Source organism: Martes martes (assembly GCF_963455335.1).
Source record: "Martes martes genome assembly, chromosome: 8".
NCBI classification, from domain to species: Eukaryota; Metazoa; Chordata; class Mammalia; order Carnivora; family Mustelidae; genus Martes; species Martes martes.
Genome location: NC_137895.1, coordinates 80,659,334 through 80,683,992, shown reverse-complemented (window position 1 = coordinate 80,683,992; position 24,659 = coordinate 80,659,334). Strand labels below are relative to the sequence as shown.

At 37.3% G+C, this 24,659-nt stretch overlaps 1 protein-coding gene across 4 annotated transcripts in view; it reads left to right on the top strand.

Annotated features, from left to right (window-relative positions):
- The window catches only part of NELL2 (neural EGFL like 2), a 400,524-nt gene that overhangs the window by 148,516 nt on the left and 227,349 nt on the right, over positions 1-24,659 (top strand). For all 4 annotated transcript variants that reach the window (XM_080811935.1, XM_080811936.1, XM_080811937.1 and 1 more), the window contains exons 5-10: positions 6,170-6,343; positions 6,433-6,529; positions 8,868-8,940; positions 9,107-9,189; positions 10,091-10,219; positions 11,678-11,780. In XM_080811935.1, coding sequence (XP_080668061.1) covers positions 6,170-6,343; positions 6,433-6,529; positions 8,868-8,940; positions 9,107-9,189; positions 10,091-10,219; positions 11,678-11,780 — 659 coding nt within the window. The remainder of the gene's footprint in view (positions 1-6,169; positions 6,344-6,432; positions 6,530-8,867; positions 8,941-9,106; positions 9,190-10,090; positions 10,220-11,677; positions 11,781-24,659) is intronic.

Below are 24,659 nucleotides of genomic sequence, written 5' to 3'. Positions count from 1 at the left end.
CTTTATCATTGGGATTATGTATGACAAATGATAAATCAGTTACCCTTTATTGGGTGATCACTGTGTTTCAGATGCCCTGCTTTCTGTAGAGTATCACACCAATTCCTCATTTTACAGGCAAGGACACTGAGGCAGCAGGAAGTGGGGTCAAAGGTGCTAGTGAGAAGCTGAGCTGGGTTTTCAGTTCCAGAGCCTGTGCGTGTAACCCCTGTGCAATTGTGCCTTCCACGAGCTCCTCTGATGATATATTTGGCACTAGAAGTGCATGGAGCTTTTCTTTAGGTGACTAACAGCTGGCTTCCAACTTAACATACAGACGGTCCAATCCTTAGTATGGTTCACCTTACAGTTTTCTAATTTTACACTGGTGAGAAAGTGATGTACATTCAGTAGAAACTGTACTCTTAGTTTTTAAGTTTGGTCTTTCTCAGGCTAGTGATATGTGGTGAGATGCTCTCTCATGATGCTGAAACAGTGGCTGTGAGCCACAGTTCCCAGCCTGTCAAGCAGTCCCAAGGGTAAACAACTGATACAATTTGTCTGTACCCGCACAACCTTTCTGTTTTTTACTTTCAGTACAGTATTCAATGAATTGCATGAGATATTCAACACTTCACTACATAACGGGCTTTGCATTCGATGATTTTGCCCAATTGTAGGCTGAGAGGAGTGTTCTGAGCACGTTTAAGGGAGGCTAGGCTAAGCTATGACGCTCGGTAGGTTAGGTGTAGTAAATGCATTTTCAGCTAGGGTTGGGTTAATCAGGACATAACCCCATTGCAAGTTGAGGAAGAACTGGACTGAGGTGATCTAATCATTCTTCCATTTAGGTTTAATTTAAGGCAGCAGAAAATGTCTCATTTCATGTTGTGTGCAACCTTTTTTGTCAGATGAGACGTGACCTTATTTTCATCCTTTGATCTTGAATTATGAAGGAGGTTGTTAAAATGAACGATGTCCTGCCACTGTTGCTTATTTCTCTGAAGCCTAATCTTAAATTAGTTTATATTTCTGCCAATGCAAAGGATATTTGAATAAGGAGGGCATAAATTATTATAAAGGGTGAACTTTATTTCTGATTTTAGTTACTTCTCACAATTATGAATAACAAATCAGGGAGACATGGTATGTTCAGGTGTGACAAATTACCTTCTTGGGATTTAAAATGTGGTTTTTAATTTAAGGTAAAAAATGCTCATTGAGGATAAAAGGGAAAAAGAAGAACAATTAAAAGAAGGTTAAAAATCACTCATAGTTCTATCACTCAATAATAGCCTTGAAAATGTTGATATGTTTCATTCTGTATTTTTTCCGTGGTCACAATTGTAATATATCAGTTAAGGTTCTTAGCTGTAAGATGACTTTGGAGGCATTGGGCCGGAGGACAGCTTATGGAACTGATGGAAGCCTGGGGCATCAGAATTTGGAAGAGTTAATAACCAAAAGTACACTAGTGGGCCAGCAAACAGGAAGCAAGATGCAGAGTGACCTGAACATAGCCTACCAGGGTGCCACTGCCCTAGCACAATGTGGGAGCCTCCTGGCTTCCCTCCTTGACTGTGCTCCTTCAAGAATCTCAGGAAAGAGTGTCTGATTGCTGGAGTGTGTCGGCAGCCCATCTCTGGCTGTACCACGGAAAAGAAGAAGGAAGATTTGACACCTTTGCTTTTTGAATTGAAAAAGTTAACTAACGTACTATCTTCACGGAATGTCTTGTCTGTACTGAGTAATATTCTGAGTGCTTGCTTAAATTAACTCATTCAAATCCTTAGAGATGTCCACTGAAGCAAGTACAGTTCATATCCCTGTTTTATAGTTGAGTGACCAGATGAGGAACAGAAAGGTGAAGCAGTTGGCCACTCTTGGGAGGGGTACTGGGATGTGAGTCCTCAGGCCTTAGGGCTGGGGGGTTTAACCACTCTGTTCTGCTGAGCCTTGCGGGGGCGGACAGGAGAGGAGGCGAGCCAGTCCTGCCTTGCACTGAGACACAGTGGGCTTCTGGAAATGAAGACGGTTGTGATTAGAAAAATTATTAGTTAAAATAGACCCAGTGTTCAATAAGATATTTTGTAACATGTAATTATGCAGTAGTCATATATGTTCATGCAACTTCACATCTTTGTACACTTTTCTATATCTTAATAGTTACTGATTTCAAGGATTTGGCTCAACTTCTTTCAACCTGTTTTCCCTTCCCTTAATGAGAACGAATATTTATTGACTCCTATCCATGTGCTAGGCACACTTCTAAGTGTTTTACGTCATTATTTATTTTTTTCTTCAGTACCTGTTTATTTGTGTATTGTGAATCTATTTCAGGTTTTTTTTACAATCGAGTAAATGATGCTAAAGAAAATGTAGCTTTTGGTAAAATATTTAACTTCTGAAGGGTTCTTGTTTGTAGGGCATAGTGTCAGCCTCATTGTTATTCAGGCTACTTCTAGTGCCTCGAGTTTAGGAATCCACTGCAGGTGACCTTTCTAATAGTATCTAGAGGAGGCTACCTGACAGCAACAATAGGGTTCTTGCCTCAGTGTGTTAAGAACTTACAGATTTATAGCAACAGGGCAGTGTGTTTGCTGATGTTACTATTATTATTTTTTAATGCAAACACCTCTCTATTATCGTAGAGTTTACTCATTGAATTGATTAAATAATGAATACTTGTTATCAAATAATATAAGAAGGATTCTCTAGTTGGTGTCTTCTGGATTAAAAAAAAACAATACAAGTTGGAGTTTTATTTATTCTTGTTAAGTTCTAAACATGGCTTATATTCTTGACCAATTAGTTTATTTTATATCTAAACTAGATATATATACATATATATATATATGTAGTGATTATACATATAAGCATTAAAGAGTGATACATAGTTAGTGAAGACAATTTAGAAGTATAAAATATCTGAGATGGTTCTTCACATTCTCTTTTCCTAATTGATTTATTATGGCAACTACTGTTAACATTTTGATATGTATCTTTCTTGATCTTTTTTTCCTCTAAACATACACATACACACACAAATTTTATCAAACCACGTGAGTTTCTATAGTTTTTTTGTTTATTTGTTAATAGTAAACCATGCATTGTTTCATGTTTGAACTGCATTCTTTCATAGAATGTTCCAGGATATGGATGAGGCATAATTCCGCTGTGAGTGGATAGTTGGCATTTTATCAGATTTTTACTATTTTAAATATATCTGCAATGAGCATCTTCTGTATATATCATTGCCAATTTGTGCTGTTATTTTGCAGGATCAATTTTTAGACTTGGAATTACAGATTAAAAGAGTATACACATTTAATGTGTTGATAGTTTTACCAATCTGCCTTTCGGGAAGTCTGTGTCAATTTATTTTGCCATATAGTGTATGAAAGTGCTTATTTCTCCACATTCTTGTTGACACTGGATATTTGTAATGATTTTGATTACTGCCACTCTGATTGGTGAATCCACTGAGTTGCTTTTTCTTATTGATTTGTAGGTGTTCTTCATGTATTGTAGACATTAACCCCTTGTCTTACAGAATGTCATTTGTTCTCCAATTTTATTTATGGTATCTTTTCTGTTGAGGAAATTTTGATTTTAATGTAGTAAAAATATAGTTAATCTGTGTTTTATTTTATAGTTTCTATTTTATTTTCATTTATTTTCTCTTTCAGTGATAGCTAAGTTCTTTCTGTAAGATTATTCTCAGTGGCCTACAAGCTTTTGTACTATTTCTTACCAATTAGAGACAGATCTCCTTTGACTACCTGTGTTTCCATGGCTACTATCCTATCTCTTCAAAATATCTGTATTTCCCTCACTTCTCTTGCCCATTCTCTCTTGAGCCTACTTCAAGCAGACTTTCTTCCCTACGCAGTTTGCTGAATAGTTTTAGACTTACCACACACCTCTGTTTTGCTAAGTCCAGTAGTTAAGTCCTCCTCTTACTTGACCAGCAGCAGTTGATACAGTTGATTGCTTTCTCTTTCTTGAGATGACTTCTTCATCACTAGGCCTTTGAGACACCACCCTCATTTTTATCTCCTCTAATTTTCACTAGCCACACTTATTGGTTTGCTTTGCTGGTTCCTCCTCAAAATGTTCAAGCTTTCTTCATGGTTCTGCCTCCATGACTTTCAGTGAATCTATATGCCTGTGATTTCCAAATTCTTCCCTCCACCTCAGATGCTATAGATCTCGGTGTTCTTCTACATGTCCTCTGCAGTATTCACTAGGTACTTTACACATAACATACCTAAGTTTAAAACTTGATTCGAATTATCATAGTTTTCCTTCATTTGAGAATGTCTTGATTTCTTCTTCATTTCTGAAGGATATTTGTGGTGGGTTTAAGATTCTGGGCTGACAGCTTTTTCCTTCATCACATGAAAAATACTGTGCCATACTTCCTTCTGGTTGCCATCGTTTCTGTTGAGGAATCCACTATCACTTTGTTATTCCCTATTCACAATGTATCATTTTTTTTTTCTTTCTTTCAATAGTTTTTTCTTTGTTTTTATTTTTCAGAAGCTTAATTATGATGAGTATTTATTTTAATCTATCTTGTTTGAGGTTTGCTTAGATTCTTGAATCTGTGAGCTTATATCTCTTCCCAAGTTTGGGAAGTTTTCAGCCCTTATTTTCCCAAGTACTTTTTCAGGTCACCCTCTTTTTCATCTTTTATGGACTTTGCTTATATGAATGTTAGATCCTTTGTTATAATCATTCAGGTCTTGGAGACTGTTCATTTTTTTTTCAGTCTATTTTCTCTCTATTCAGATTGGATTATTTTTGTTCTGTCTTCAGTTAACCGATTCTTTTCTTGGTCCCCTCCCTTCCATTGTTTAGCCCATACTTTGGGCTTTTTAATCCAGTTATTGTATTTTTCAGTTCTAAAACTTCCATTTGGTTCTCCTTTATTTATTTTGTTCTTCCATTTGTTTGCTGAGTCTTTCTATTTTTTCATTTGTTTCAAGTGTCCAAATGTGTTTATAATTTCTTGTTTTTGTCTATGTGTCTTCAAAATCGTAGGCAGGTAATTCTAACAACTATCATTGCAGTGTTGGTATCTTTTGATTATCTTTTCATTAAATTTGAGATCTTGGTTCTGATATGGCATATGATTTTCAGTTGAAACCTTGTCTTCCATTTTTGAAATGAAACATTTCATTTCATTTTTCTATAATGTTCTGAGACTTGTGCCTTACTTAAATTCCTGGTTTTAGCTATTTTCTGTGACATTAATCTGGTAAGAGATGTGAAGGTATCATCTTTTTACTTTCAGGTGGAAGAGGTTCCCCACTTGGCCTTCTATTGAGAACTGAGGAGGAGCTTGTATTATTTCTGGATAGGGATGGTAGTTCCAACTCCCCACATGGTTCTACTGACACTGCAGTTGGGGTGGTCTCATTACTGCTGGGTGATGGTGAAAGTCCTGACTCTCCACTGCATCTTCTCTGACACCATCCCAGTGGAGAAGGGGCAGTACACTTTGTAACTGCTGGATGGAGGTGGAAGTCCAGGCTCTGCCCCAATGTGTTCTCCGCTGATGCCATCTGGGTTTAAAGTCTTGGTTCTCTACTTGGCCTTTTCTGTCACCACCCTAGTGGAGGTATTGGGTGCCTTAGGAAGGTAGAAATCTAGGCTCCCCACAAGCTTTACTGTCTGTTTGGGGATGGGGCCAGGTTTTTTTGTTTTTGTTTTTGTTTTTTTTTTCCCTGTGGTGTTTGTCAGGAATAGAGTAGTTATTCTCTAAAAGTTTTTCTTTCATGAAGCTTCCATTTCCCTGGCCCTTGGCTAGAGAGCAAGCTTTTGTAAGAGGGTATCTATAGCTATATCACATATTTTTTTTCTTTCTTTCTTTTTTTTTTTTTTTTTTTTTGGTCTGCACTCACTAGTACCCCAGGTTGCTGGTTTCCTCAATGAAATCTGGGATGTATGAGACAAAAAGAAAACCTAGGAAACCAGCACCTTAGGTCGTAAGGTTTCTCACTGATTTTCTTTCTTTACTCCATCTTTTAGACCTCCCTATGTCTGTTTCACAATATAATGTTTAGTTTTCCTCAGTGAGAGGAATAGGAAAAGCATGAGACTCTATCTTTTTGGGGCTCGAGGTCATGCCCGTAATTTTGGAACTTTATTTTCACTGGGCCCCATGTGGCTTTTCTCTGTGCAGGTACCTGGAACTGGAGAGCAGCGGCCATCGGAATGAAGTCAGACTGCATTACCGCTCAGGCAGTCACCACCCGCACACGGAAGTCTTTCCGTACATTTTGGCTGATGACAAGTGGCACAAGCTCTCTTTAGCCATCAGTGCCTCCCATTTGATTTTGCATGTTGACTGCAATAAGTAAGTGAAATGTTCTCAGTTTATGAAGGGGAAGATTCTAAGATACGACTGTTAACTCACACTGCTTGTCTGATATTTCCTTTTTGCAGAATATATGAGAGAGTGGTGGAAAAGCCCTCCACAGACTTGCCTCTGGGCACAACATTTTGGCTGGGACAGAGAAATAATGCACATGGATATTTTAAGGTATTTTTTGGCTAAGGGCTGATGACAACATAGAAATATAAATGCTTTCTCATGAGTTTGGAAAATCATGTTTTGCTTTTTGTGGTGTGAAATAAAATAATAATTGATTTGTATATTTTTTCCATTTTGTCTATTTTTTTTAACATGAGGGTTTTATTTAGCTCACCTACAGTATTTTCTCTTTTTTCCTGAATAAGTTTGATCTTTGACATTACACAGATGATCACAAAGTGGCAGTCAGGAAACTAACATCATTGTTGAGGTTAGGGATTCAAGGTATTAAATACCTAAGATGTTAATTTATAATCAAACTGCCACTGAAACATCACCTTTGATGATACTTTTACAAGGTTGTTAGTAATAAGAGGATTGAAGACTTTTCAATATTCACTATTCATGGTCTATTTGTACTTCAGAAAGTGAAAAGAGAATACATATATATGCACAAATCTGTCAAAACACTAGGAAACAGTCATAATTTGTATCTTTTTTGTTAGTGCCTATTTAGAGACACACTCCATAGAATTTCATCATTGTAGATGATCCAAAAGACATCTCATTTGAATTTCTGTATCTTAAGGATGAAGAAATAAAGTCCAAAAAATTGCTTGACTGCAAACCGGTAGTGTAATCATTTTCCCCCAGGGACTGAGACAATACTTATAACATTGAAGTGGCTCAGCGTATGGTTGTTAACTGAAGAATAATAGGTTCTGTGTCCAACTCATGGATTTCTGGGTAGAGTAGGTACCAGTGATTTTGAAGTTGTGTTCTAAGTAAGCTCTGTGTTTCTGGGAAGGTGTTTTTCAAACTTATTAAAACTGTTTGTTACCTGGAAACCAGGTGCTTTCTATGTGCTATTCCTGAATCTTAGTCTTCCTAGCCTTGAAGTAGGCTCTTTTTTTTTTCTTTTACTTGTGCATAAACTGACTCAAAGGGGTTAAGTGACTTGCCCAAAGCCTGCCATGAGGAATTGATTCCGTGCTCACAGATCCTAAACAATCAGTGCTTTTTTTTTTTGCCACATAAGGGATGGCAAATCTGTAGATGTCAATTCTCTCCTCTATTTAACCATGGCAGTCTTTCCCATGGAGCCCAGAAGTGGCCTTAGAATCCTTCTCACATGTCCGTTATTCCTAGTACTCCTTCAGGGGTCATAATTTTTACTATAGACTGTGAGTGGTATCCAGTGGAGTTGTACAGTGCACACACTGTTTAACTGTACATGGTAGCCTTGTTTTCATGTTGCTGCTTCCAAGTGATAGGAGTTTGTATAGAAGTTGCCTTTTTAATCCAAACCCCAAGCAAACAACAGATCCAGCAATTCCACACAATATACTAAAATATTTATCATTCATACTGACATTCTTCATATACTATGCTATTAATTAAACACATAGGAGACATAGGCCAATATTTGGTTATTTTGTAAGTACATTCAAAATTGTCTCGATAATATACTGGTACTGTCACCCTGTCATTAGACATTCTGTTTGCATTTTTCAGAGGAATGAAGTGAAATATTAATTAAAAATGTATGTAAAGTTGATGAAGGAAGAGAAGGGTGGTAGATGAAAGGGACAGCTGGAGTGTGTCTGATGAGGTTATTTTTGAGTTACCATTGGCCTTTGCTTTAAGAGCTCCGGAAGGTGGAAGCTAATTAAGCCTTAGTGACTAAGGATACATGTAAATTTTACATACAGACATGTGATGTGGCCCTTTGTAGAAAAAGGGTCATTTGTAGCTGGAATGTTTAAAAATTTCACGCTCAACTTTCCGTGTTCCTAAGCACTTGTCACTAAGTCTTGCGGCAGCTGTTTAATGAATCTGTTGTCCTTTATAAATTGAGAAATTAGTTCTAAAAGATCTGACTGAAAAATGAGAAATGCTCAGATGAGTATTGCACTTATGACTCAGTTTTTCTATCTCTTTCTTTTTGATGGCTGCAGTTAGTTTAAAATTGGTATCAGTTTCACTGTTGCTGAAACCAGAAGTGATTTTCGGGTTGGTATTTAAAGGTCATTTTCAAGCCTTTCTCCAGTGGCTAAGTAAAAATAACTTCTCAAAACAACATGACTATTCCCTCTTAATTATATCTTGACATTTAATCTTAAGGCTTTAAAAATATTATCAATAGGAGAGTACATGGGTAATCATCTATTTTGCCTGATGTATTTCTTTCCCTTTGGTTTGAAGTAGAAGTAATGTATTCAAAAAGATGTTGTTCGGGGATCTTGGTGAGTCTATCTTGTAAATGTTTTCCTTCATGAACTTGACTGTTGAACATCATTTGAGTAGATGAAAGTAATACATCTTTTTAAAAATTTTTCGCACACAGGGTATAATGCAAGATGTGCAATTACTTGTCATGCCCCAAGGATTTATTGCTCAGTGCCCAGATCTTAATCGCAGTAAGTCCATTTTTGCGCTGTGTGGTAAAAAGTGAGTTTCTTGCTTAATTTTGTCCAGAATGTCAGTTTGAAATTGGAGGTCCCATATGTTAGTTGTCAGCCTGGACTTAACTAGATTGACCTCCTTATAAACACAACGTGACCAATGTAGTGTTTGTGATTCCAGCCTGTCCAACTTGCAATGACTTCCATGGACTCGTGCAGAAAATCATGGAGCTGCAGGATATTTTGGCCAAAACATCAGCCAAGGTAAAAGCTACTTAGAAATACAGTGCAGGGAGCTCAGGAATCTGTGAGGTTCTTTATAGTTTATTTTTTATATATATAACCACAAATGTTCACCTTTGAGACTTTTCTTATTCTACACTGTTGCTGGGATTGAATCTAAATCTCTGCTCAAGGAGAGGGCTTATAAATATTCAAACCCTAGCCTTCTGTGTAACAAATGATTCGGTAAATCAGAAATGAGGCAGATTACCTGATTTTCACATTGCTTATTGCAGTAGGATTTATTGTTTATTTTAGCTTTTATTATTATTTATTTTTACTTAGTTTTTCTTTGTAAGGATGGAGGTGAGGGGGCATTGTGAAGAATATGGACCCTAGAATTATGTCAAGGGAATGGTCCCACAGATGCTTTCTACCACTGTGTTGCTGTTGTAGGATTATTCACTGTCCTGAGCACGTGTCAAGTTTCCTTGCAATTTCACCAGACTGTTGTCACCTTGCATAGTAGTTACTAAGAACCTGCAAGTTGTCTCATATATCTATGATTTGTTTCTGACACAACAAATTCTGAGATTTGTTTCTTCACTTGAGTAAACATGTTCATAAAATTAAACATTTTTAAAAATGGAAAACCCTTTTCTGCAGTGTGAGTGATGCCATTTTTACCTAGCCCCCATTTATATCTTGTAAATCATGCCTTTTTTTTTTTTAAACCCAAAAGCAGGAATGAAATTTACCTCAAAAAGAAGAGGGAAAAAACTTTTCTTTTAAAGTATAGGCTGTAATATATTGATGACCATAATACATGGGCCCAGCCATCATTACTGCTATATGCAGAAAAATTCCTATGCCTACTGAAGTATTTTTCCTTTCTGTGTTGCTGGAATGGTGAACACTGTGAACCCCTTCCTTTGTGCCACAGCTGTCTCGAGCTGAGCAGCGAATGAATAGGTTGGATCAGTGCTATTGTGAGAGGACCTGCACCACGAAGGGAACCACCTACCGAGAATTTGAGTCCTGGACAGACGGCTGTAAGAACTGCACGTGCCTGGTATGGCTTCCTCTGAGAGTTCAGACGAAGGGAACTCAGATGCCCCCACTCTTTAAAAATTTATTAAAACAATGTAATCATGAAAATTTCAAGACCCATTTCGTCAAGACACAACACTAAAGTGCCAGCCAACCCGGTCAAATCTAAAGAACTGCGTGTTGCATTATTAAAGATACTTTCTAGCCTATAAAGATGATTATGGTTTAGGAATGCTATAAAGCTTAAGTTTATTGGTGCACACATGAAGTTAACAATTTAAATTGGGTTAGTGAAGGTGATTCCCAAAGGATTTTATCCGTTTTCCTTAACATTTCAAGGGATTTTCCCCTCATGGGTTTATTAATGCATTTTAATAAAACTAAATTATATGCAGCATGAAATATTGTCACCAGATTGGGCCATACAGACAAATAATGGAATTTACCTTAGCAATCTTTAAAAGTTTGCTAATGTGGTGGAATAAGAATCAGATAATTTAAATAAATATGATTTCTCTAATTGCATACTCATAAAGTAGAATATTTAACACATTACTATTTCAAAAATAGATTCATTTTCCAAGAAAAGGTCAAGACTAGTTTGGTTTTTAAATTTTAAATTTCACATGAATTCATCAGTTTAAAGTCATTTACGGGAAAGAGACCAGAGGTCTCTGTGAATTAGCCTTTAAAAGAAATTTCTCCAAGTTCATCAAGTTTGTTCAAAAAACAGAATTTCATGTATTAAAAATGTTAAAGATACCCGTGAAATAGTCATGTGTGTGTGCATGCATCATACGACTTCTCTTTGGGAAAATATAATGTTTCCACCAAAATTATAGCATTTACCAATGCAGTAAAACCTTCCCAACTTGTTAAATGGGGACAAAAATCAAATTGAGTAAAATGCAAGATGTGTATAGTGAGGTCAATAAGGTGACTAGAAAAACAGCTAGCTGCCTGGGAGTTCTGGTTGACCATCAGGAAATAAATTCCTTGCCATTCTGTTTGCAATTTGGTGCTGCCTTGTGGTGGTGCTTAGATATCCGAGGGAAGATTCTGGGTCCCAAGACTAGGTCTGCAGGAGGGCAGCAGCTATTTGAGAAATCCCTTGACTTGCAGATGCTCATTTTGTGCATAATCTGGGCAGACATGAGGCTTGCCCCTAGCTTGCTATTTCGTTGTCAGTGTGTGCTCCTCCCTCTATCCATGTTTTCTTCCATCTAACTCCAGAAGGGGGAGAACTCTAGGGTGTGTAGCATCCTCACTGGACAGAAGATGGGAGCTAATCACCAACTGTGTTAGGAACCAATTCATATTACTGTAAGTCTCTGTAGTAAGGGTTTTACTGTCTAATAAACACAAAGAAAAGTAGTATTTATGGCATTCTATGTGAAGAGTTTGAAATTTAGGATTAAAAAGTAGTTTCAGGCTATCACACTGCAACTTGGAAATTCTTTAAATATTGCTTTCTTCTCAGAATGGAACCATCCAGTGCGAAACTCTGATCTGTCCGGTTCCTGACTGCCCCCTTAAGTCGGCCCTTGCGTATGTGGATGGCAAGTGCTGTAAGGAATGCAAATGTGAGCATAACTTTTATGTTGAATACTTTGTTTTGGCAAAAACAAATCTTCTATTAATAAATACTTACTCATCATTGATCTGGGCACCCTAAAAAGTTTTTAGAAATGATGTGAATTGGAAGAATACCTTCTCTACTTTGGTTGATCAGTTCTTTTCCATTTATAAATGTTATACTCGTATTTAACAGGAAAGTTTTTTCTTAGAGGAATCTGTTCTGTATAGTGACAATAGTAGGAAAGATCTGTAAGGAACTTAGCAATAGGCATTTCTCTCATTGCACCACTTGATACCCATACCTGCAGAATAGGTTAAGAATGGTCCACACTCAGCCACCCGGATGGAGGAAATCCACGATTTAAGTGAGCTTTGAGAGCACGTTATCATAGGATTGTCCAGTGTGGACGGGGCCGTGGTGTCAGTTCATGAAAAAAGGGCTCAAACTCCTGAGTGGGGAAGCTGTTTGACCTTCTTAGTCCCGTAGGGTTCACTTCAGATGTTGGGAAATGCTCTCTGAACTTGTAGCTGTCCCAAAGTAGGTTCTGTATCATTCCTTAAGCAGGAAATCTTTGCATTTATGTCACTTACGTTTTAAAAGACTATTCTTAAATTCTTGTTAAAAGAAGCATTTAAAATTTAGCTATTTTTGTCCAAAGGAATAGGAAGCTATGTAAACGGAAACGTGAACGGAAAAGTTTGTAGAATATGCAGGGTGGTGTGAGCGCAGTATCATCATAGACGCATGCGCAAAGACAGAGGTGGGGGAGGGGAGGGAAAGGATGAGGGAAAGAGGGGCTGAGAATGAATGGTTCCTTTTGATGGGGCTTTTGTTCGCCGTGCTCCGTTCACCACTGCCATGCCCGACTCTTGCCTACGCAGTGTGCAGTGTGCTGTTGCTGGTGAAAGTGACGAGTTCTCAGGAAAAAATCAGGAAGTCGCTTTGTAGCCCATTGATTTAATTCCCTCAGGAGCTCATTTATATTTAATTTTATTAGACTTTACATTGAAGCCAATCCACTTCACGAAAGTATATTAGCCTAGTCAGATAGGTTTGGCTGATCCAGGAAGGACTGAATGCATTTTTTTCTTACATGTGTCACTAGCTAATTTCCTCAGTGAGGAGTCATTTGAGTTTTTCCTTGAACTTATCTTAGTATCGGAAAGCTGGTGGTGATGTTCGGTAGTTTTCTTTGTAGATAGATGTAGGAAGAAGGGCCCTTTCTAGGACTTTATATTCATAACACATCAATAGCTGGAATCAGACTTTTTCCTCTAACTTCTTTTATCCTTCTTTGCACACGTACTTCTGCACTGTTTCCCCTGAATATAGTAGATTTGCATTAAGTGATGTCAGTTTTATTAGAGGCAGCCTGATTGAAATAATGGACCATCATGATAGATGCATTAGTCAGAAGTAGTGAATTTCAATTCTGATTTTACCATTTGTCTCTGTTACCAACAGTCAGCTGCCTACTAAATCAGACAATGCTTGAAATCTTCCCAACAACATGCAGTTAGACTTAATGAAATGGTAAAATATTTTGAGATTTATTAATGCAAAGTGCTTCTGGCAGACTTTGGTATTAATGATTGAAAATTGACTTGTGTTTGTCTCATAGATCATAGAGAAAGCTGCAAGTAAGTAATCAGTGAGGGGACCACAACACCACTGAAGAAATGCCAAAATTATTTATTTGAGTCTTTCATTTTCTGTGGTTAAAAGTATTAAGGATAAAGTGACTTTATCTTTCTGGTTCTAGTCAGTGAATGAGTGCCATGGAATATAAAGGATTTGTGCCTGTATTTGTTTGTATTTTGAGTATTCGGAGTATGTCTCATTCTGACGAATTCAACAATTTACAAGAGCTAGCAAGAAATTTTCTGTAAACACCCACAGAATTTTTTTTTTTTCCTAAGGGAACTAAGCATTTAGTTCATACGGTAAATATTCTTAAAGATTATTTGGGAACGTGTCTCTACAAGCGCAATTTAAAAACCAGTCAGTCAAAATATTTCAGGAAATGTGCTTGTGAAAAGTTTGCAAAAACTTATTTTATAAAAGAAAAGGAAACATTTAAACTAAATTTAATCATCATTAACTGACTTGCTTAGATTATTCAGATTTTCATATGTGCTGAGTGAGAGAAGCAAATAGTTACATCAGAGTGAGTGTGTGTGTGTCTCTATATGACAGTCTTATTTCCTTATGTTAGTGTTCCCAGTGTTATCATTGTTATACTTTATGAGAACTTAATTTCAGTGGAGCATGAATTAAGCTCTATGTTTTTTACTTTTTAAAAGAGAACCATAAGCCTTCCTCTTAGACCTTGCGCTCATCCTGTCTTTGCAACTCTGTTGCTCAAAGGCCTCTTTGAGGACATAAAACTAACAAAATATATTTTTTAGTGAGACTGGTTTAAAGAGATTAATCACTTGTTTCCAAAGTCCTTGGAAGGGAAAACATATAAAATAACTGCTGAATTTGACTGCCAAGATTGAAATGAACAAAAGAAGTGCAAGTGGCCGGCGGCCTTTGGTGTTCTTTATTGAATGCTTTCTGGCTCCCTTTAACAGAGTTGTTTGTGCAACCCTAAGCCCCCCTATTTTGCAGTCTGCTTTATATTTTCCTTCTGTAAATTCAGCTCCAGCTCTTTATCCAAATATAAATACTGGTGAATAGTAAAAAAGTTGTTGTTCTGGGAAAGAAGTCAAAGAGAACTAAGCCTGTCCCTTTTCTTTATTTGAATCTACATAAGAAAGTGTTGGAAGGAGGGGCTAAGCCTCTTCCTGCTCCTAGCCCTGAGCTATTGTGGTGAAGTTAAACAGAGACAGAAGATCCAAAGGTAGGAATGCCAACATCAAATAATTAAGGTAATAATAATCACAACTATAATGAAGTCATATTACTCCCATCACTTAGAAGGCACAGAATTCTGCTCTTCATGTGAACTTTACAACAATTTTATAAGGCAGGCATTGCTTCTGTCTTCCTAGTAAGAGCAAGTGCATGACTTGTCCATGAACACGCAATTAGCTGGAAGTCTCAGAGACATTCCAACTGGAAGTGCTGTGCTTTTTGAGCCTCCCTCCTTCTTTAAAACCATATACTGTAGGGGTGCCTAGGAGGCTCAGTCAGTTAAGCATTGGCTTTTGATTTCTGCTCAGGTCACGATCTCGCGGTTCTGAGTTTGGGCCCTGTGCTCAACAGAGTCTGCTTTTTCTTTTTCTTTTGCTCCTCCCCTCTCTTCTCTCTCTCTTTCAAGTAAGTAAGTAAATAAATAAATAAAAATCTGTTTAAAAAAACCCACCCATCTGGTACAATTAATTTAAGTGATCTACTTTTATCCACTGGTAACTAAGCTTACCATGCGAAACCACTGGGAGTCCTGGCTAACTCTAGGCTGTGGTGCAAAGTAAGCAGACTTTGCCTCCATCCCTCTCATTTCTCCATTTGCAGCCACAGTCACCATATCCTAGTCACAGGCTCTCAGCTAACAAAGAGACTGACTGACACAAATTCAAGATAACTCCGGAAAATGTAAAGGTTAAATATTTTTGGGTGACTTTAACTCTGAAATAGGATGAGGTCCAACCAATTAAAATATGTAAAATCTCAGCCCAGGTTAAGAAAACAAAAAGAACTGCCAGAAAATAATTGATGAAAGTTCTAGCAAACAGAAAGTTACTGAAAGTCACTGAAATAAAAAAAAAAAAAAAAATTAAAGATTCAGTTTTGAACACAGAGCTCTGTTTCACAGAGAAGGTGATTCATGAAAATAGGGAATCTGAGACAATTGGAGCTAATACTATAATGTCTTGCAGAAAAGGCTATGTTTAAAACAATAACAAGGAAGACTGTTTTTCCTTCCTTTTCTGGAGAGGCATCAAATATAGGAAATGTGAGTGTGCCCACCAAAATTGGTTGGTGCTTGTCTAGTACCAATAGTTATTTTTAATTAGTACTGCCTTAAAAAGCCTTGATTTATATGAATAAATTAAAATCATCCTTCCTTTGATTGAACAAAATCAGAGTTTCAATATATAATATAGATTACATTTTAATATGCTCTGTGGTGATTAGACAACAGATTATATTAAACTTAATTTAAAAAGTCCTGTCTGCTTAGATAAAATGAAGTTATTATAATGTCTTTGCATATCGAGTATTTAAGTATGTGGTTAATAGAGTTAGATTTTCTGGTTTGTATTCTGACTACCACTTACTAGCTGTGCAACTTTGGTCAAGTTACCAAAACTCTCGGAGTCTCAGTTTCCTTATCTATAATAGTTGTATCTATTTTATATGGTTAGGATGAGGACTGAATGAGTAAATACATGTAAAGTGGCTTGGAACAGGTGAGCTATTATTATTGTTTTTGTTAAAAGAACTCTTTGTGTTTTTATTCATGAAAGTAGAAAGCAGTGAAACTATCTCATTGGGTCATAGATGTAAAGCCCCACAGGACCTTAGAAATCTTCCGAACAGTCATTTGCTTTGGGGGAGGTAAAGCTTTATTATCTCTGTTTTACAGAGGAAAAATGAGGCCAGGGAGGTCAGATGACTTTTCTGCGATCACACAGTTAGCATGTAAGGGAAAGTAATTTTTTTTTTTTTCCAAATTGTGTTTTGATATATGATACTACTCTCTTCAAGGCACTCTCTTCCTCAGTATTTTGGATAAGTCTTGACCAAGGTTGTCAATAAGAACCAATATATCATGCATTATATATTCTTTTATGTCTGACTTCTTTCCTTCAAAATCCTGTTTGTGAGATCCATCCATATTTTTGCATGTAGATATCAATTACTCATACTTATTGTGGTATATATTCCATTTGTGTTAAGGTACCAGAGTGCAGTTTATTACTGAAGGACAGTGGGGTGCTGTCCATTTTTGTCCTTTATAATTAGTCATTCTGTAAACATTCTTTACATGCTTTTTGGTGTTATGCCTGCCTGATGGGTATATACCTGAGTAGAATTTCTTGTTCAGGGGTTTAAACTGTTTTATTTAATGACAAAACTGTTTTTTTTTTTAATTTTTTAATTTTTTAATTAACATATAATGTATTATTAGCCCCAGGGGTACAGGTCTGTGAATCACCAGGTTTACACTTCACAGCACTTACCATAGCACATACCTTTCCCAATGTCCATAACCCCACCATCCTCTCCCTAACTGCCCCCCACCGCCACCGCCCCCTACAACCCTCAGTTTGTTTGTGAGTTTAAGAGTCTCTTACAGTATGACAAAACTTTTTAACCTTTTGTAAAATTGTTTTGCCAAACTGTTTTCTGAAGTGGTTATACCAGTTGTTCCACACCCTTACCCACATTTGGCATTTTTGATCTTTTTAATTTGAGGCATTATGATAAATGATGTTGGCACATGATTTCATATTATAGTTTAAATTTGGATTTCCCTGATGAATCATGAAGATGAGCAACTTTTCATATATTTATGAGCTATTTTCATTAATCTCAAATAATAGAAAAGAAAAGCAGATTATATGTATACTCTGACAAAGAGCTTTTTTTTTTTTTTTTTCTCTCTCTCTTGGTAGGAGATGGTCGTTTGGGAGGTTTAACTCTTTTATGTTCACATTAGTGTGCAAATATGGATGATTCTATCCCTGTCACTTAAAATGCATAGTAAAGTGGGGATGGAGATTAAATGGCTACCACTTAAGTAATCTGAAGATTTTTTTTTTTAAATGAATGACAGTGTCATAAAACTGATTCAGAGACGTCTGAATATGTAAATATAGGGATGAGAAATAAAAATCAGTGGGATATAATTCACCACGAGTTTCTTTGTTCTTAAAATAAAGAACACAATTTAAATAGCATACATAGGTTACATTAAAAAACAAAATCATTTTGGAGCAACATAACCAATAAACTTAGCTGTCTATTCAGGAATGCCGGAGGCGTGGGAAATACACAGTATGTGCTTGAGGTTCTTATGCATGAACACAATTATAAATTAGTTGGCATTACAGAGACACAAGGGGCTACATGACCAGAATGCCAGGGCTGATTGAGGGGATGTATGCAATAATGAAAAAGAGAAATAACCATCAAAAGGAAGATGTTTTATTTTACTATCAGATGCAGTATTTTTAAAAAGCTCCCCAAAAGTCTGTAGTTACTAGCGAATATTATGTCACAGCAAACAATTGAGTGAGCTGAGGGCTAGTGGTGTTACTATAAATCATGTATACCACCCTCCAGAGCTGCCCAGGTGTAATCTGAGACTAGCCCCCGTGAGCAGGGGACAGAGGGAGAGGGCAGAAAGAGACAGGCCACTCCAGGTTGGTAGGTAAGAATTTTAATAATAGGGAACTTACAGTTGAGGCTTGTCTTGGGTGGCAAGACTAACCAAATCCTGCATCTGCCCTCCCAATCTTCCCGTACCTGCCCTCCCACCATCCAATGTGGGAAAGGCAAACAACCCACATTCCAAGGACAGGGGAGGAGGGGAAGAGCCTCTGAATGCCTGGGTCCAGCTCATGGGTCAATTGGTAGTTATGGTTTTTTGGTGAAGTTCCCCAACACTAGGTTTGGATTCAGTCTTTTCTCCCCCAAATTAACTTTATTTGGTATTTAAAATAATAGTGGATAAATCATAGAATGAATACACTTTTCTAATTCTATATGTATATGTTGAAAAAGAGCAAGAAAATAGTTCACTTGTGACTTATTCAAGATAATTAAACTTATTAAAGAAGAATCAGCTAAGTTTTAATAAAGAGAGACTTCATCAAGATAATCCTATAGGCTTCTTAAACAGTATGATTAATTTTGTGCTAATACTTTTTCAGAAACTCCTCAAAAAAGCATTGGTCATGTTATCTTTTAAGCATTATAAAAGCTGATAAATGTCAAGTCAGTGGGAAAATACTGAACTGGCAATTTATTAATAAGCAAGAATAATTAACAATATAACCTTCAGATTAATGACTATACGAGACATCACATGATATGGTTTAATGATCTTTAGAAAAACAAAAAATTTACTTTTATTAGTCAGCTGGTAGCAGAGCAGGGATGTCAGGAAAAGGCAGGGCAGAATCAGAGGGTGATGACGGTGTCACAATGTTTTAGTTGCTGTATCTTCCACACTACAGTCCAGAGTCATAGAAGTTGTCTGACTCTCTCATTCTTCATACCGGTACGGCATTTTTAATGTTTTAACTAAAAATAATGCATGCATACAATAAATATTCCATCCATCTGAAAAGATGTAAAATAAACATAAAAATCCCCCTATTTCTCCCTTCCCTCCCAAACTATCCTTCCAGATGATTCTCAGTGCACCCACTCACATATGCATGGTGTAGGCTTTGCATATATGGTAAATGATATCACACATTTTCCTGGACTTTATCTTGGAGATTTTCCCATATCAATTAACTTTTTAAGGAGCTGCATATCACTCCAATGTATAATTTAGTATAATTTTACTTTTTCTCCATCAAAGGATATTTCAGTCGCTTCTAATTTGTTGTTTTCTTATTAAAAATAATATTCCAGGATGTCATTTATAAGTAATCTTGGTGCATTTTTATATGGCTTTATCTGCAGGGTACATTGCTAATGATGGAATTGCTGAGTCAAAGTTTATGGCGCTTTTAAATATTGCCAGCTCTTACCAGATCATTCCAAAAACAGGTCTTGGGTGTATTTCCCCTTTAAGAAGGAGCACTAGGTGGCAGCGCTGAGGGAAACCTGAAAACACCACTTGTCCCTGAAAGGTCATCAAGGTGGCTCTTTCCTTTGTATCCAGCAACCTTGACGAGGTACTAGCAATCAGTGGGAAATCCTTCAATGAGAGATAGTCCATGGCAGCATCAACTTTCTTGTTTTACCACAGTGTCATCTGGTGAGCCCATATGCAATTATTGTCGAAGTTAATTGCTGTTCTGCATCTTCAGTAAATTCCATAGATGGCATAAGAGAATACTGAATTTATTTTTTCTGAAATGAGAGTAGTTTTCCAGAAGACATAACATGGGGGACTGCCCTCTGATTCTGAGGCATTATGCTGTGCCTATTTAATCCTGTTTTATTTTAAAATAATAGAGAGTACTCAGCCTCTAGGTCTATACTCGGAATTGTAATTTCTCTTCATTATTAAGATTCTTGAATAAATGTATTTTGTGGATTTTTATTATTTTTCATGCCCCATTACATTTTCTCAAAAGAATTTCTCTGCCCATCTAATGACATTGCTTAAATGGCCTAAAACTCTTCAGAAGAAAGCTTTATGCAAATCTGTCTGTAATAATAATTAAATCATACTGCCTGGCACAACTCTAGGAGACTGAAAATGGGGCTCTTTAGGTGATCAGGAGGCTAGTCTTCCTTAGTGGTGTAAGGATTTGAAACAAGTGAAAGGATTTCAGATTTATACCCAAGCAAAAGAGCGATAATCTAGATATCATTCATATGAGACTCAATTTAAAAGAGAAGAAAAACACTTATCTTAGGCAGAAAAATGCAGCTTCTTATCTGAAGTGTTGTTAGGTAATTGTTTTAAAAATGAGCTCATTTTCTTCTCAGTAGAGATCGTACAAAATGGCATTTTGAAATTAGAATAGGAAAAATAAGATATGTGCAATTTAAAGCATCTTACAAGTTGACTTTGGCCATCATGTAGGAAGTAGTAACTCAGGAAGAACAACTGCATAGAAAAAGGAAATGGACATTGTACTGCCCATCACAGAAGAAAGCCCAACACCTACCACCCCCAGCAAAATGTGTAAAATAGCCACTCAGCTGCTCTGGGCTCCCTAGTGGCTGCCTTGAATACTTGATGTGATCTGTGTTCTCCAGGATATATTTACAGATTGTATAAAATTAGCATAGATTAAAAATTAAATGAAGAAAACACTATGATACAGGAGTTCAGTGTGAGAAAGGGTCAGAAAGGAATTTTCTCTCTTCAGAGTTTAGAGATGGTTTTGTGATAGAGTACAGTTCAGGCATGTTTCTTTTTAAGCAAAAGCTGGCCCCAAATTCAAAACTATTTAACTATAAAAATGCTTTAAAAAATTGTTCTGAAGTTAGTGGGGCTAAGAATGGAACTTGGGAATGTTAGGCCTGTAAAACAACTATTCGTTGGAATGGCTGCTGTAATCTACCCACACTATGCCTGAGAGCCTTTGCTTGTATTTTGCTTCTGAATGGCAGCAGGTCCTAGTCACACCCTCTTCCCTCCAGCCACTGAAACTGTTGCCTTGTATTGTGGAACTGGCTATGTGGTCTCTGGAGCTTGGGCCAAAGCCATGGGCCGTACTAGATTTTTAAGACTTGAGGCTTGGCATCAAAAGAAATGAAATCTTGCCATTTATGACGACGTGTATGGAACTAGAGGGTATTATGCTTAGTGAAATAAGTCAATCAGGGAAAGACAATTATCATATAATCTCCCTGATATGAGGAAGTTGAGAGGCAACGTGGGGGGTTTGGGGGGTAGGAAAGAAATAAATGAAACAAGATGGGATCGGGAGGGAGACAAACCATAAGAGACTCTTAATCTCACAAAACAAACTGAGGGTTGCTGGGGGGAGGGGGATAGGGAGAGGGTGGTGGGGTTATGGACATTGGGGAGGGTATGTGCTATGGTGAGTGCTGTGAAGTGTGTAAGCCTGACGATTCACAGACCTGTACCCCTGGGGCTAATAATACATTATATGTTAATAAAAAAAATAAAAAATAAAAAAAAAAGACTTGAGGCTCGGATCTTAGGCTTATTGTTTGTTTTATACTTTAGTTTCATTGATAGTGTACAAAAACTTTGGGCTGGCAGGCTTCAGAATGTCCCTCACTTATAAATATTACTTAAAGTTGTAAAGAGATATCTCACCACACTTGTGCAACAAGCTTAGTAACTCAGGAAAAAGAATTTGAAGTCCACCTACCATAATAGATAGCACACACATATAATATTTATGATTTTAGCCATTGGAAAGTGACCCAATGATCCATGACACATACATTGATAATGTTGCGGAGACCTGAATTTTTGTTTAACGAGCTGTGAGGTCTGCATGCAGGAGCACATCATTGAGCTCAGAGCTTCTCAAATTTTAGTGGGAATATGAATCACCCAGAGATCTTGTTAACATGAAAATTATGATTCAGTGGTTCTGGGGTGGAGCGTGAGAGTTTGCATTTCTAACCAGCTCCGGGGCAGTGGCAACCCTGCTAGGACACGGAAGGCATGGTGAGTAGCGAAGACTTAGCTAGTGGCTGAGTTGTCCTTGTTGCCCTGTTTCTCTCTTATTTCTCGAATGTGCAGTAAGGTCTCTGAATACCTGCTTCCGAGTTTATGATTTACGCTGACATTTACTAAGTATATTCTGAGTGGGAGAACTTAACACGAATTATTTCTCTTGCTTGTTATGAAGACGAGGAAACCAAAGCTTAGGAATGTTCTTTTACTTGCCCGAACGGATGTAGGCAGGAGAGGGGTGGCACCACATGCGGTGGGTTTCAGAGGCTGCCTCATGTGATGAGTAACATATTAGTGGAAACAGAAAGTTGGTTTGAATGGAGAAGCACACAATTTATGATGTTCAGGAGATAGCACTAACTGCATGTTCAAAGGAGCTATATTCTTAGGAAATACAATTTTAGGATTATCGTTAATATTTCTCTGCACAGTGAGAAAGGCGACAAAAAATGTAAACTTGTACTCATCACTAAAGTGAAGGATGTGTGTCTGTTATAGGAAGCACAACTTTCCATTACTTTGTAGTACCTCATGTATGGAACAAAAACTGTTGATTTTGATCATCCAGGAAAGAAATCTCAAAAGCAAATGCCTTCTGGTTGGATTTTTATTTGATTTTGGTAAAGAAAGAACAGGAGAAGCATGTTGAATTAAAACTTAAAACTATCTTAACCAGAATTCTTATAAAAGTCAGTGATCATGGAGAATTCTTCTCCTCGGTCCCCAGACCTTTTTTGTTTTTTGAAATTTTCTTTGGGTTTTCATTAGATGTGGTCTCTTTCTAAATGCACTTGGTGGAAAAATTCACATGGGTCTGCTTTCCCAGGTTTTTTGAAGCTTGCTACTGTCTCATAAGATATATAGTTCTAGTTTATGCCAGGTGGCCATGCTGAGATGGATTGTGCTGTCTTGGTGTTAAATTAAACTGTTCTCATGCAACTTGTAACTATGCATGTCCCAGATACACTGATGTCTGGTTTTTTTATTGTAGGTCTTGTAAGAGTAAGAAGATTAATAAAAGCAACCCAGTACTAGAAAACGTTAGAACAATGCATTTTCCATGAGTTTAAATTCCCTTTTCTCCTTTGCAAAAATGCCCCCATTTACCCATGTCTTTAGAGTTGTGTTCCCTGCCTCTTGATTCCTGAATCTATTTCAGAGATGGTGATCCAGGAGGAGGTAGTGAACCAGCATGAATGTCCCTTGCAATGCTGAAATCCAGTGTGTGTAGACTGTCCTGGATATTATCTCAGTTTTAATTCAACCTATTTCAGTCTTTTTTGGCCAATTTAAGGTCCCCATAATTTATGGTAGCATTATTTGTAAGAAGACATGTGACACAAACTTCATTTATTTATTTATTTGCCTGAGTTCTTATTGTTACATTGGGAAGCTAATTCTCTGTGATGTTTGGAGGAAGAGGGGGAAAAATGCAATAGGTAACACATTCTCTTCACATTATTTTGTGGGTAAGTGTCATGTTTCTAAACCAATAAAAGAATTGAGCTTTCTGATCACGAATTAGGTCATCGCACAGCAAGCAGTCTTATGAATTTCCCATTTATGTGTATGTGTGTAGTCTACCTCCAAAGTTTCTCAGGCCCTGAATCTCAGAAATGTCACTTTTGTTTGTTGGTTGAAAAGAAGGGAGGGGGTGGGCTGGTATAGAACAAGATGGACACTGTGCTTATTCACGGATTGGTTTCATCTGTTAATGTCCCTTCAAACCATGATTCCTAAGTGCTCAAGGACCTGGAGCTTGGGGAGATTGTCGGTAGAATGTGAAGTGGAATGTAAGAATTGGATTAACTCTGCTGGCTGAGTCTGCCACATGTCCACCAATGAACCTAGGAACTAGAGAGCTTGGAATAATTCTAGAAATAGTAGTATGGGGATGATCGTTCCATGCATATAGAACTTGTACCTTACCAGTGAGTCTCTTTTCTATAATCTTTACTTATTTGAAAAATAATAGTAAGCACCTTCTGTGAATTAGTCTCTTCTAGACACTGGGGATACAGTGGTGAACAAAATAAGATTGCTGTCTGTCCTTTAAGACACAATAATTAAGTTGGGAGATAGACATTAATCATATAATGATCAAATATGCATGCAACATTGCAGCAGTAGGTTGTTGATAAAGTGTCTGCAGTAAGTGAACTTCATCTAGCAAGGAGATCAGGGAAGGCATTCTTCAGAAAATGATGTTGTAGTTGAGAAAAGATGAACCAATAGCGTTACATTAGTGAAGAGAAGGTCGTCAGGCTGAGCAAATGTAATATGCAAGGGCTCTGTATCAGGAGATAGGATGTTGTGAAAGGAAGCTGGTGTGATTGGTGTGGCCAATGTGAGGAGAGTCAAGAACATGATGTGAAATGCAGCTGGAGAGGTAAGCAGGAGCCAGATTCAGGAGTTTTAGTTTTACCCTAAGAGCTAAGTGTACGAGTTACATATTTTAAGCAAGGCAGGTCTATTTTTGCTGTTATCCAGAGAAGAAATGATGGTAGCTTCAATAGGTAGTGGTGCTAGGATATTAGGTTCTGGAGATACTGTGAAGGTAGAGCCAGTAGGATATTCTGATAGCTTGGTATGGGTATGAGTAAAGAAAAGCGTGAGGGTGACTCCTAGGGCTTTGGATTG